At 43.1% G+C, this 14,791-nt stretch overlaps 2 protein-coding genes across 2 annotated transcripts; one reads left to right on the top strand and one right to left on the bottom strand.

Annotated features, from left to right (window-relative positions):
* The first annotated feature begins 575 nt into the window (after positions 1 to 575).
* LOC136439788 (somatostatin receptor type 2-like) lies at positions 576 to 5,947 on the top strand. The gene is made up of 2 exons (XM_066435368.1): positions 576 to 790; positions 3,773 to 5,947. Exon 2 carries the CDS (start codon positions 3,885 to 3,887, stop codon positions 5,085 to 5,087), a length of 1,203 nt encoding a protein of 400 aa, XP_066291465.1. The 5' UTR covers positions 576 to 790; positions 3,773 to 3,884; the 3' UTR covers positions 5,088 to 5,947.
* LOC136439787 (autocrine proliferation repressor protein A-like) lies at positions 5,877 to 14,471 on the bottom strand. Its single transcript, XM_066435366.1, has 15 exons — positions 14,213 to 14,471; positions 13,043 to 13,163; positions 12,635 to 12,697; positions 12,406 to 12,454; positions 11,506 to 11,616; positions 10,697 to 10,789; positions 10,194 to 10,283; positions 9,856 to 9,985; positions 9,533 to 9,650; positions 8,770 to 8,857; positions 8,585 to 8,623; positions 8,301 to 8,389; positions 7,599 to 7,686; positions 7,381 to 7,446; positions 5,877 to 6,815 (listed from the first exon to the last, which is right to left on the bottom strand). Exons 1-15 carry the CDS (start codon positions 14,424 to 14,426, stop codon positions 6,696 to 6,698), a joined length of 1,479 nt encoding a protein of 492 aa, XP_066291463.1. The 5' UTR covers positions 14,427 to 14,471; the 3' UTR covers positions 5,877 to 6,695.
* Between the last annotated feature and the right edge of the window lie 320 nt (positions 14,472 to 14,791).

Below are 14,791 nucleotides of genomic sequence, written 5' to 3'. Positions count from 1 at the left end.
AACGTTGTGGATTATTTTTCCGTTCTCAAACAAATGTGGCTTACCTGAGACTTTCCCGACATGGATCTCAAGGTTACATAAAAGCCATATGCCAAGAAACCTTCGGCGTTTCCAAGAAGCTGCTTTGAAATGATTTTATTCATAAGGTAATGACCTTGACTTAGGTTAGAGAAGTGCAGTGGCCTGTCTTACGTCTCCACGTATTTAGGGCGGCTAAAACATCAAAGCTTTTAACCGATCGGTTGTCCGTTTCGATTGGCATTGCTGATAGACCCTTAAACATCTGGGAGGCTAGATCTAAGTAATCAACACGGTGGATGTTGAATGGAAGCCAAAATCTAAAGTGAAGGGTGACGTAGAAATTACTGGTCGAAAGTAAAAAGGTGTAGTGGCGTGTAATTATGTTGACTGTAAGAAGGAAAGAAACGAGGAAAATATGCGCACAAACATGGGAAAGCGCAACGAATTGGAATGTGAATATTCATGCTTAAGTCCTCTTTTTTTCCCAAAATGGTTTGATCCACGGGGTTGCGCTGTGATTGGTCAGGAGCCTGCGGGGGCGAGCATAAGCAGCAGACACATTTGGTGTTCACATGTGCCCTTCAAAGAGCGGGGACAGGCTAACTAATAGGTCTACCCGTGCTGTGGAGCAGTGTACACGGGAAGACGTGATTGTGCTCGGTTTGCGGAGCCCAGGCCGCTGTCTTTCTCTGGAGTCGGTGTTTGTCTTTCTCAGCTCCTCCACCGCGCCGCGTTAGCTAAAGACGGGACGTGAGTATCTTCAACCGTGGTGGGTCTTCTCTCGTCTTTTCTTATGTCAAAATGTCTTAGCTACTTCTTGCAGTTCTTGTACTTCTTACGCAAGCAGCCAGACTCATCAAGTGTCTGTCAGTGCTATCATGATACATGTATGCATGACGGAACATCTTGTAACAGAGCATGTTGAAACGTTGTACATATTATACCCTCCAACAAAATCAACAATGCAGATTTGTCAAAAGGACGGACCAGTAGTTCATTAGGCAGATGCAAAAATATTCTTTTATGGATGAACTCTCACTGCAGAAGATGTCAGTTTATTTTTCCTGCTTTAATCATTTAAGCCCTTTCTAAATATATGCGCCTATCGGTTTAGTGGATATGATATTGAAACGCACAGAATGTTTTCAAGATGGCCAAGCCCCCAACTGCTTACCTATCACCTATGTTGTTACTTATTTGGCACAGGGTTATGTATCTATCTATGTATACTATGATAAGATGCAAGGCCGATTTGATTTTGAGCAACGACTAGTCAGGCCTTTCCAGCGTATGTTTTTGACACATCGTATGCGCTGCGTGTTTTTTTAGATGCATGAAAACACGGCTGTTTGTATTTTCACAAGGCTCCAAAGATGTGACGGCTACTGGATTGTTTGATCAGCTAGCCCTTAATTATGCTGTCTCGGTAGTGGTCTAAGAATAGCCCCGTCTGTCCACACCATCTGTGAAGATGCAGTATCTGTACTACAGCGTGTTTGTTGTTTGTGATAAGGCACGAAACCCGCAGGATGGAGAAAATTACATTTAGTTACTGGAGATTTTTTTATAACATGCTGTTGTGAACAATAGTCACTATCATGAATGCTATGACACAAACTCAATAGTATAGCGATCCAGTTCAGTGACCAATCAGTGGATCACAGCTACCAAGTGTTCTTGCTTTTTTAAATGGTAACGATGACGATGGGCACGGGTCTTAAAGGATTGAAGGCCCCGTGCGCTAATGTCTTCGCTTCACGCCAAAATGATGGTTATATTCACTAGCAACTCGTTTTGAAAAGGTGCGATTTTTCTGACAGCGTGTGTACATTCAAAGACAAACTGAAAATCACATTTCAGAACGGAGGAACAGAAATGCACAGAAGGCTTGTTTAGAATATTTTGCCTGCGATATTATCATCTTCGTGGGTACTTTGCCAAGCAACAAATTGATCACAGATAAACAAGTTTTCTCGCGCGGCTCGAACTGAAATCACATATTCAATCAAGGGCAGTATCAAAGTTCTTGATGTATTTTCAATTCAATTGGCCTTGAATGGTGGCCTGTTGTTTGTTCCCTGGCAGAAGAAGGAAATACGAGCTATGAAAACAGTATGTTTATGTATCCTTGGATGGAAAACATGTTTCCGTTGAAGAATGACTTACTTAGACTTAGGGGCTCCCGTGTCGTCCGACACATGAGGCAGTTAGGTTGGCCCAGCAGGCTCGGTCAGCAGCCGTCCTCCTTACATCCCTCCAGTTCAGGTTGGCTGCTCGGAGGTCCCTCTCTATCGTCTGTCTGTAATTCATCCTGGGGCGACCTTTGTGTCCCTGTGGGTTCCACTGCAGGACTTGGTTTGTCAGTCTGTCAGGCGCGAGCCTTGTAGCATGACCAAGCCAGCTCAGACGCCGTTTGCAAATTGTTGCAGACACTTGTTGCTGGTTGGTTCTGACTTGTATCTCCCTGTTGGTAGTGAAATCATCCCACCTGATGCCCAGGATCTTCCGCAGACATTTGCTATCAAAGCCATCCACTGAAGAATGAGAGTCCATAAACCCTTCTATCGGTTTTACAAACGAGCAACCCAAGAGAGTGTGATGATTAAGAGACTAAGTGACTTGCATACCTTTGGTCACATTTTCTACCGCGTGTTTTAGTCGTTCTGTGTCATCATCCGTTTATCTCATGTCATGTGGTAGTTGAATACGTAGATGTCTCTTTTCTTCGTTGTGTAAAAACGTCATTCCATGATCCAGATGAGTTTATATCTCCTCTTAGTAAAATACTGTTTCTCACCTTGCTGCAAACCCTTCAAAACTCGCATCCGCCGTTTTTGCTTCCTTAGTGTTATCATTAGTTGAACCTGTTAAAACGTTTATTTTAATGAGAAAGAAAATATTTATTAGTTGAATCGTTTGGATCGTGGAATACAGTTGAGTTTCCTTTTGGCAATTCACCGCACGTGCCTTACTTAACAATGCGGCCGCTAAAATCTGAACCATATATTACTGTTGGGTTACATACACGGTTACAAATGGTGGGGTCATGTGTGTATGCGTGTTTATATGTGTTTACACATGTGTTGATGTGTGTTTTATGTGTACATGTTTGTATGTATGTATGCATGTATGTGTGTGTGTTTTAAATTTACGTATGTATTTGTGTTAATGTGTGCGTTGTATTAAGATGCTAAAGATAGATTTTCAGTTCGTGCCTGTACAAGAGGCCAAGTCAGAGCACAGAAACGAGCAAAGCGTCACACTAAGCTCAAGTACGCCACCTAGCGATTATAACTATCTTGGCAAGGGCCCATTATCACAAAGAAGCAGCAATGAAGCTGTACGGGTCAGAGTTCATGACTCATCTACTGCTTGGCCCCATGTGTATCAGTCTTTGCGTAGCCAATGGATTTCTTAAACTGTTTTAATTGTGCCATTTATCAAGTTGGCGTTAACTTTGAGAAACCTTCACGGTAGTTACGTTTGTTGTCATCCACGAAATTGAAGAATAAAATTTTGATTCAAACTATACCACTGGATTTCCTTACGATTCATATCAATCCACTTTGTAATCCAGTGGTATTGATTGAATAAAAATCTTATTCGTCACGGTAGTTCAAATATCTATATATCTCACTTGTTATGTATATACCGCACAAAGAAAGGTGATCAACAATCAACACATTGTATCTTTCTATCTCATTATTTCGTCTCTTGTAGAACCACCCTTTCTGATCTGTGTTTGCTGCAGGTCTGGACGATTCCATCAATACGACACGTGAGGGAGGCAGTCGTGAACATTAGTGGTTTCCAAGAGATAAGTCGTGCCGGTTAGTCACATAACAGAACACATTGACTTTAACATGGAGCCATTTGAATTCCTTCCTTTCGACAACCTGACGTATGATGACAACGGAACTTACCCGTATCACCAAGGCTGGACCATCACACACGTCATCATCCCTTTTATCTACGGCCTTGTCTGCTTTGTCGGAATATGCGGGAACTCGCTCGTCATCTACGTGGTTCTCCGCTACGCCAAAATGAAGACTGTGACGAATATATACATCATGAACTTGGCCATGGCTGACGTGCTCTTCATGTTCGGGATACCGTTCCTGGCGGCTTCCTTCGCCCTGCGCAACTGGCCGTTCGGAACGGTCATGTGTAAGATCGTCCTATCGCTGGACGCCATCAACATGTTTAGCAGCGTCTTCAACTTGACCGTGATGAGTGTGGATCGCTACCTGGCCGTGGTGCATCCCGTCAAGTCCGCGGACTTCCGCCGGCCCCGCATCGCCAAAGTCGTGAACGTCTGTGTCTGGGTCGCCTCTATCGTGGTCATCAGCCCCGTGATTGTGGTGGCCAAACCGACGGAGCAGATGGACGGGTCGTATGCCTGTAACCTGCACTGGTCGGACACGGAGGAGGGACTCGCCTTCTGGTCCACCGCCTTCATCGCCTACACGTTCGTCATCGGCTTCGTGGCCCCGCTCATCATCATCGCCGTCTGCTACACCCTACTCCTCAGAAAGGTCAAGAGCGCAAGCGCAAGGGCGGGTGTGCGAGGCTCACGCAAGCGCAGCAGACGCAAGGTCACCAGAATGGTCATCGTCATGGTCGTGGTGTTCATCATCTGCTGGCTCCCGTTCTACACCTTGCAGCTGGTGAACTTGAACGTGCAGCTGCAGGTGACCCCGTTTCTCGTCGGCTCGTACCACTTCATCGTCACCCTGAGCTACGCGAACAGCTGCGTCAACCCCATCCTCTACGCGCTGCTCAGCGAGAACTTCAAGAAGAGTTACCAGAAGGCCATCTGCCGCAGAGACGCGTCCATCGACGCCTTCACCACGCACGACGCCAGCCACGCCCGCCGCCGGGTCAACTCGCGCACCGTCCCGCAGCAGAACGGCGGCACGGAGTCCGTCAGGATCGAGATGCGCAGTCTCGGCGGGAACGTTCTTCGCTCGAGCCTGGAGAGGAACGGGAGGGACCGCAGCCGGGCGTACCACGCGGACACCGTGCGGACCATCAGTAACGACCTCTCTCCGGAGAAGGAGGCGTAGAGCGGGCCGAGTACAACGTGCTGGGAAGCAACGTGGACCTTGGTCAGTATAGTAGGAACACGGACATTACAAACTTGGTAGACTGGGTACCAGCCTCCGTATAGTGACCGCTGGCTCAACGGTTTTTGCTTGCTAAGGGCCCTGTCACACTTCTGCGTATATGTGCGCGTGAGTTGCGCATTAACATTTTTTGGGTTTAAGTAAGCTTAAGGTTTTCGGGGAAAAGGTTGTTTTTTACTTTGACCCACCGTTGTGCACCCTAGTTATCGAACCTAAGAAATCACTTATTCGGCTGCAAACCTTACCTAAAGCAAAAACATGTTAAAACGCAACCCGTGCGGACTTGTATATACGCACAAGTGTGACAGGGGTTTAGCCACGGATATCAAGCAGAAAGCATTGAGCAGCGGTTACTTCTGAGGATGGTGCTCACTGCTAACTTTGTGGTAGATTTCAGCTAGATTTAGTTGTATTATACAGTCAACGGAACTGTATTCAGATCTATGTTTGCCCATTGTCTTTAAATCAGGTGTAAGTGGTATTGACGCCTTATATGTGGTCAGCTTACTCAAGTTCAGGTTCGCTGTATTTCACAATGAAAATATATTAGCGGTTGTCCGAACTTGATTTGTACAAAAGAATGTAAATAATATCAGTTTGAATCTTGAACAGAATGATATACCTGGGTAGTGAAATATCTGAATGTGTTTCAGATACCTGGACGTTTGATATGTACTGTGTACATGTATATGTATAAATAGACTTATGTGTAGAGAAAAGAAAAAGGAATCTTAGTAAAGATATGGTAGACCATATCAGATGTTATTGCATTATTGTAGTCATCGATACAAGTCACATTCTTTGCAGTTGTATAAGATGCCGCAATATAGCGCTTCACTGTAATTTATTTGAGCCTTCTACAATTTTACCACTAGACTTGGTACATGCTAGTCAGTTTATCATAGCCATATGGCGATTTCGGGTTATAAAAAACGCAACAAAAACTGCGGGTTTGTAACGTTATATTATTGTAAAATCAGGTTTAATTCAAAGCTGTTGTCTTGAATTTGTGACGTATGCTTGTGTTGTTTTGCGATGTGTTGAATTCTGTTTTCAAAAGAAGATCGTGAATTAAAATATAATGCAGTAGCAGTTGTGATTCTTCTTCGATTGTTCATATTCAGCAGACGGAACATACATTGTACTTCAACTCATGGTGGAAAATAAATCTATATGACTATGTTCCTTTGGGTCATCGTTTTATCATACAATCATAGGTTCTAAGATATTTTGATGAAAACTCTCAGAAACTAGATTGGCTCATTCTGCCCATTCAGTTAAAGTTGACACAGGCTCCTGAAGCTGTTTTGTATCATTAATGTCAATCCATGCAAGGTTAACAAATACAAAATTTGCTTTTGATCTCACAAAAAATACCCTTTCCTTGTAATTCTAAGATCCCAGCTTCAGTAAATGACATTAATAACATTCGGCTACATATAATTATACCAACATTAACATTCCAAAGCCGTGTTTTGATAAACACTTAGTCTGATTTGTTGAACCTTTCTTGAGTTTGGAGACCCAACAGTATTTGGCCATCAGGCATCAGACAAGAGTTCCCTTGCAGTCGGCCCCGTGGCACTCTGGGAAGGGGAAGGTTTCCGGAATGATGTGCACCTCGGTGGTGAACTCAAGAGCAGTTCCTTTTGGAGCCGGGAACGTGGCCTGATGCAGAAAAGGACATTAATGAATGAAGACCTTTATTGTACATGTTTGCCCCACTGGGCTAAGCACAGGTCACATGTAAACAACTATATAAATATTCATGAGTGTTAATGTATATAAACATCTAGCACTTTCAACTTCCTCTCGCTTCATGGTATAAATGTAGGAGGCTGTGTGATAAGTTAGAGTTGGTCTATCGAAGGCTGTAAGAAATATAAATTTCTCTCTACTATTCATGTATCTGAAGTAGGGGAATTTACTGAACTGAACACATCGCTGAAAAGAATTATTCTATCGTTATCAATATTATATAAGATATACAACGCGGTAATAAAAAGTACATCATTAAAATGCCCTGCCATGTGACAAATAATATATCCTCATAAAGGGTGTTTCTGTCCAGCCGTGATATACACATACATAACAGCCGTAATCGTTTATGTATCATGTCAACACGTCTACAGCTACAAAATCCCCCTCTACCGTTCCCTTTATGAATTTTTTTAAGAAAAGTGGGACACATTTCTATCAACTGAAGAGGTTTAGTACGAGTGCAGTCTCTTACCTGGATAAAGAAAGCCAGCCAACCAAACGGGGGGATGTCGAATTCTGCTACGTACGTCCCGTTACCCTGTATGGCAAACGAATCAGAAGCTCAAGACGGTTTGTCTAAAATCTTCTTCTACAAATTTAAAGTGTTCTATGTCAGGTGATAGCACAAGGTATGTGATAAAACCATTGCTTTATTCCAAGAGGAAGACAGAGATAATAGATAGGTGTTACCATATCTTGCACATCTTCCGGCAGCCAGACGACGGGATGCGGTGCGTACTGGTGGTCCGGGAGTTCCTTTATGAAGCGGAAATCACGTCTGGGAAGGAGAGAACTTAGTGATAAGTTAAATACTGTTACATTCTTGATGAAATGTCAATAAGCAAATTTCGTCAGGTGTTATGGAGATGCTTAGTTTGAAAGAAGTATTGAACTGAATCTAACTGTCTTTGGGAATACCGCGATTGAAGTCAAGTCAAGTTACTATCATTAACGGCAGTTGTCAAATTGTGTCCCAACATAACATATAACAGTAGAACATACATCTGAATTCGTAGAGTTACGCACAGTGACGCGCATACGGAGATGGGGGGAGGGACAGAGAGAGAGAGAGCGCGCAAGAAAGAAAGAGGAGGGAGGAAGAGAGAGAAAGAAAGAGAGAGGGGAGAGAGAGGGAGGGAGAGAGAGAGAGGGGGACGGAGAGAGAGTGAGTGAGTGAGTGAGTGAGTGAGTGAGGCAGAGAGAGGGAAACAGAGAGACAGAAAAAGCGAGAGAAAGAGAGAGAGAGAAAGAGAGAGAGACAGAGAGACAGAGAAAGCGAGAGAAAGAGAGAAAGAGAGAGACAGAGAAAAAGAGAAAAAGAGAGGCAGAGAAAGCGAGAGAAAGAGAGAGAGAGAGAGGGGGGGGAGGGAGAGGCAGAGAAAGCGAGAGAACCTTTTTGCATCAGGAGTCCGTGCGTGGAAAGAGCGAATTATCGAAGGTTCCATATCGGTATGCAGAGTTATCTTTCCACTTCTTGGACCCTGCGAAGAAAAACGATGAAGTCATCACAAAATGGACATTATTAAAGATATCCTCTGTATTGTAGCGTCATTTACGACAATTGATTATAACCATTACTTTATTTTATTTGTTTCTAAGGCATGGACGTTTTCTTTAAATGTTTATTCTGGGTACTAGGTAACGTTACATCTTACACTGCATAATGAGTTTCTCACCGTTTCTCGTGTCCAGGTAAGTTTCGGTCTTGGAGAGTCCTACGTGCAAAAAAACCCATGCATTTAATATTCAACACATTAGAAACCGCAAAAATAGTGAACAACATCGTGAAGAAAATCGTATCATTTTCTTGAAGACGAAAGAAGAAATAAGTCATAATCATACCACGAACAGAGACTCATACCTCCATAAGACTAAGGAAGAATGACCGAATCCCGAAGAAAATGCTGATCTCATGGCCAACACAGAGGTGGTCAGCATTCGGTATCAATCTGTATAACAACAAGGAAAAACAAAGTCACAAGTCTGTTTAACCTCTAGAACATTCCATTATCGAGGCTTAAAGATGCAGAAAGTGTTTCACGAACAATTAGTACTGGTCAGGAGAGTTATTGGGTAGGCCGAATACTCTCTCTTCGCAGCCAGGGGCTGAACTGCGAGGAGCGCACATTTGGCGGGGCTAAATCGCAAGGGTCTGTAGCGACTGCCATTCGGCGCGCAGGTGACCTCAATACGACAATTGCACCATGCACCGTAGGACTGTCGGTTTTGAACCACTCACACCGGGAAGGACCCCTACCATTTTCGACAAGTGCGGTGGGTTCTTTAACATGCTCAAGGTGTGGCTCTCCTCAAACACGGGACCTCCATTTAACGTCCTATCCGAGGGACGTCCCTAAACGAAGCTAGGTTTTCATTTTCACCTGAGTGAAGTAAGGAAAGTCGTGTGAAGTGCCTTTCCTAAGGGCACAACGTCAACCGGACAAATCAGGGAACCCCGGATTCAAACTCAGTATCTCTGGGTTCTGGGGCCAAACACTCTGCCACTGCGCCACCGCGACGCCACAGTGAGAGTATCCAACTTTCCGCACATACATATTCGGTCTATACTACACTAACACAAAAACACCGCATCCTAAACTGGGAAAATACGTCCATCTTGTTACCTTTTGTATTTTTCCCCTTCCAACTGGTCCCAGTAGAAGTAGGAATCGTCCGGCATGAAGAACTCGTCCCCTCCCGTCCCGATATGGTACTTGGGCATCGTCAGACGATCCTTGTACTCTGGGATATGGATTCAGCATAATCTTGATATTTATCAAAGAGTAGAAAATATGAGAACATAAGACAAATAGGCTTCTACCACAAAAATATTCGTCATGTCTTTAAGAAATGTTGTCACAACTTAGGATTTATCTTTAAGCTACGACCCACCTAGCGTACAAATGTCGAAAAGAAAACACGAAGAAAAGCGTATAGTAAATTGTACCAAGCATGTCTATAACCGTGCGCATCTTCTCATAGTTGGGTTCATCAAGACTGGCACTGAGGTTGTAAAAGTAGTAGTCTTCAAAGGCAAAGGACCAGCCACCCAACACCCTATAGTAGTGGTGAAGCGTCTGAAATGTACGAAGTGCAGGGCAATTTCATTCTTCAATCTTGTAAAAGGATTCGTTGCTCTGAATATAAGACTTAGTTATTGAGTATTGGGAAATGTGTAGCATTTCAATACATATATAAAGTGATGTGCATGTCCAACGCACCATGCCAGTTATCGACGACCATTGCACAATATGATGACAGCTTACATTCTCCTTATCTACCTACCTTCTGTACGTTCAGCAAGTCAAAAACGATAGGGGCGATGGCGAACACTCTCTTGTCTACCGCAGCAGTAGCCCACGTGGTCCAGCCGCGCTGCGGGGAACAGAGTAGTCACTAACATTGTTCACATGGATAGTATAAAGTAGAGTGGATTCATTCTTCAAGCTAACCGGCATCTTTCGCACCACAGTCTTTCCTCAGTATGACATCTGGAGCCTCATAGTTCCCGTTCATTACTTTTATTCAGCCTAAGCAGTACATGGATAATACGGAGTAGTTGGTGTAGGTAGGGTGGAATGTACGATGAAACAATTTTTCTTACTCTCTTTGTTTTACATCGACTTTCACGCCAGTAAAGGTACATTCTTACTCATAAAGAGTAAGGTTTTATATCGTCGAAATTGATACAGCTTCGACCTTAACTTAAGAATACTTATACCAGCTCTACAACGTACATATATGCCACGCAAAGTTCTATATCCACCTAAGAACCGCACAAGACAAACCTTTGAAGCCCCCGCCACCATGAACTTCTCTGGCTGCGTCCCGGTCATGTTCTTCACGAAGTCTTGCACAGCGTCCATCGCCCGCACAGACGCCTGGGAAGCATGATTGACAAGTATGACGTATGTACGCATTCATGATTTGCACTGAGGCCATGTTGATTTGATTATATGGATGACACCCTCTGGGTGCCCCAAAACTGATGCGAGCGTGTTAATATAAAAAAAGTTGCCTTCATTATGAAATCTACGTGGTCAGGAAGGATGAACAAAACCAAACACACAGTTTGTGGTATACAAAATTATAGATTCTTGATTTTTGTCCTTTCATATCTTCTTCTTTGATTTCGGTCTTGTATCATACGACATTAGTATCAATTTTCTAATACATCTTTTGTGTGAAATTTACAGCATGTATTTCTCATTTTGCAGCTGCTTTTTAAGATTTACGGGATTGCCAAAACCTTTTTTTGGAAAACGGGCGGAAATTGATGCGCGTGCGGACGTCATCAATATAATCAATTATATTGTTAAAGTACATTAGGCCATGTTCATTTGATTACATGGCCGAATTTACTTTAACAATCCGATGTTTCAGTCATAAGAAGACCAACAAAGCAACTATCTGTTCACATATTAAACAACAAATGACTGTGTATCTCTGTTCATATCCAAACAACAAATGACTGTGTATCTCTGTTATATTGTACCTGACCCTTACCTGTCCCTTGACGTCGATAAAAAGCGGCCAGCATGCGTGACGATTTGGGCTTATCATGAATAAACAAAGGTTCAAACAAACAAACAAAAACCTTCGTCATCGGCATGTTGACTATCCACTCCGGGTCAGGGTTGTCCAGAAAGTGTCTCCACGTGTATGCGATAAGGGCGTCCTCGGCCAGCCGCTTTTGGAGTGGATCTTTCTATGATGCGAAGAAGACGAAAACTCTTATCAATTGAATGATATTGGTACATTTTCAATTGTGACAAGGAAAATGTGATCCGCGCACCGCTACCGCTCTTCCCGCCGTGGAACAACACACAGTCTTCGCCAAGACGGCCTCGCCCCGCAAGGCAGGGGTAAGGGACCCCATTTCAGCACCAAGGACATCGCCGGCCGTGTCACCACTACTATGTATACTTTGCCACCCCGACCAATCGAACCATGTGAATCGCATTGAAACTCAGATTCGTATCAGCCATTTCCCGACAAATCGCTTTCTAACTTGCGTTAACGACTACATCTGACCAAACAAACTCGCCAGTGAGATGGTGGAAGGTTCAGAGAAAAGTAGTAGAAACTAGAAGTTAAATCGCGGGCGGATTCAATCACTTCCAAAGTGCCAAAATTGTCAATCTGAAAACGTCTTTTGGAAGCTGACTCCTTCCACACATCTTACTGGCGAGTTTGTTTGGTTAGATGTAGTCGTTAGTTAGAAAGCGATTTGTCGGGAAATGGCTGATACGAATCTGAGTTTCAATGCGATTCACGTGATTTGATTGGTCGGGGTGTTTGCTCCTGCCGAGCACTCCCCGAAGGTTCGGAGCCTAACAAGGCTCGGGCAGGCTTGTGAGGACAGCTCCACGGCTTTAGCTCGAGGGCCTGAACTATTTGATATCACCATTATTTACAAATATCTACCAAACGACACGTTTTTAGTCGGTGAACTGTCGTGCAAGATCGCTCTGACAAATAATGACAACGGGCTAACCTTGAACACCAGATGAGCGTTTGGGACCTGCTTTAAATTTGCAGCGACGCTGGTGGAGCATGAAAAAGTCAATGGTCAGACCGTTTCACTGGATGAACGTATTTCGCAATATAGGCGAGACAATCTTAAATATCTTATCCTGTTATGTCTATTTTCTCTAAAACTGTACATGCGATGGTAATTCTATAATGAGGAATGACTGGAATGTTATAAAACACATTTTGGTTACCTTCCTGTTCCTGTTGCAAACATGTTGACAAGTGAGATGAAGTTGTCACCATGCGAGGGGAGACTGCAAAATAATAGTGAGAATAGAAATATATGTACATTGTTTTGTCGATTTCGTGTTGAAACAAAGACGGCAAGCATTGCACTGAAAACATCACACACAGCTTTGAGATCTCCCAACTGAATTCGCTGTTTGAATAGACTGTGACATAATCAAGCGTTTCCCATTGTTTATGTTAATGTCATTTTCTACGCATGACCTTTATCTAGATGTACTTGCAATAAAAGCAATCCGCACCACAACGTGGAAAAATCGTCTAGTTTTAGTGACCTACACTATATACAGTCACCTCTCTAGACCATTACCAATGATCACACCCTTCCCTTCAACCTTCCCTAGAGACTCTACCTTTCTGGATGATCGTTGTTATCTCCGTCTATAAACAAAAACCCGGCATCAGGGTAGGTGATGTTGTCTGGGATGACCACGGTTAGGAAGTGCCACCAGATCGGACGGTTGACGTCATCCTCTGAACAATGAACAGAATGCAGGTAAGACTAGTAAGTCCAAAATCTTTTATTTTATTTATTTATTTATTTATTTATTTGCACATATAAAATCAGTTTGGATTACATAATAGAACAGAATACATAGAACAAAAAATACATGGGGGGGGGGGGAAGAAAAAAATCATGATGGCTTATACAAGGTCTTCCCCCATCTAAATTAACAAAAAATAACATAAATCTAACAATTCATAACATAATTATAGTAGTAAGTGATAACAATAACAAGTCAGACAATAATAATAGTAACAGAATGCTGACAAAATAGTAATTGGTAATTTTCTTTCTTTGATAATGTATAGTGACTAGTAATGTTACAATAGTGATTGTTTCTTTACACTAATTTGTTCTGATGTCTGATTTCTGCTGAGGCTCAGGTGTTTAAACACTCTAATCGGCATAATCAGTACTCTCCAAGCAGAGGTTGAAGGAGAAGATTATGGCCTTTTTATCATATGCATCGTTTTCTGTCAGGGGGAAAGAGCCGACAGAAAACGGGGCATATCACAAGAAGGTCACAATCTTCTCCCCAACCTCTGCTTGGAGAGTACATAATCAGATTGATGAGCGATACTGTTTGTAAAGGGTAACCAATAAACTGGATCATCACGTGCCATACAAAGGGCAATACTCTAAGTACGTATACTCATGTGACTCTCCAAGGCGGAGGGAAAACTGCTATACAGGGTTGTAAACTGCAATTGTTACCGGTACAGAATCGTAACTGAATCTCTTCGAGGTATAAAATATTTCTTGGTCAACGAAAATTAGGGTCCCATGGAGTGACAGTAAACAGCCAGAAGCAACTCAACTAACTCTAGAGCACATCAAAGGTGTTTACTTAAGTCATAAATGTTTAACGAATTAGGTAACGTTATTACCCAATTGCCATCACTGTCTAACAGACTAGGTATGAGCTAATTTGTTAAATATCATGGCTTCGGTATATCTAAAACGATTATATATTTCCCACTGGAAGTACATCGATGAAGAAACTGCTTGTATGTCTGACCTGTGAGCCATTGTTGTGAGGTCATGTTGAGGAGGTACATGGTGTAACCGGGACCCTTCAGACGCCATTCCAACACCTCGTGGTAGGAGTAGTGAGGGTCCGGCTTGTTGACGTAGTCGTCCAGCGGGGTGGTCAGTACACCGGCCGGAAAACTGACCACCACACACAGCAGGAGGGAGAAGAACAGGACAGGAGAAACGCTCCCCGCAGACATGGTTGTAGAAGGTGCACGTTCAAAGGACTTTGTTTCATGTTATCTTGGGGTCAGAAGCTCTGTTTACATTTATGTCTGACCTGCTATTCCAAACAATGGAAAGAATATTCAACAGCCTACAGGTAAGATAGTAGACGACTAGCGGGGTTTAGGGGATGGGGAGGCACACGAGAGAGACTGGTTAGGTTTCACTTAACGCCCATGGATTATGTTGATTGGTCAATTACACATTGGACGTGATTTATTTGTGTTAACCAGAATTCGACTGCAAAGCTTTTAATCCAGCGATGAACGCTAATTCTTTTCCAAGTCCAAATCACTTCTTTAGCAGCTCTTACAGTATAGATGCAAGCTTATAGATTTAC

This window comes from Branchiostoma lanceolatum, chromosome 8 (assembly GCF_035083965.1).
Source record: "Branchiostoma lanceolatum isolate klBraLanc5 chromosome 8, klBraLanc5.hap2, whole genome shotgun sequence".
NCBI lineage: Eukaryota > Metazoa > Chordata > Leptocardii > Amphioxiformes > Branchiostomatidae > Branchiostoma > Branchiostoma lanceolatum.
The sequence above is the reverse complement of the archived record's forward strand: the minus strand, read 5'-3'. Positions and strand labels throughout refer to the sequence as shown.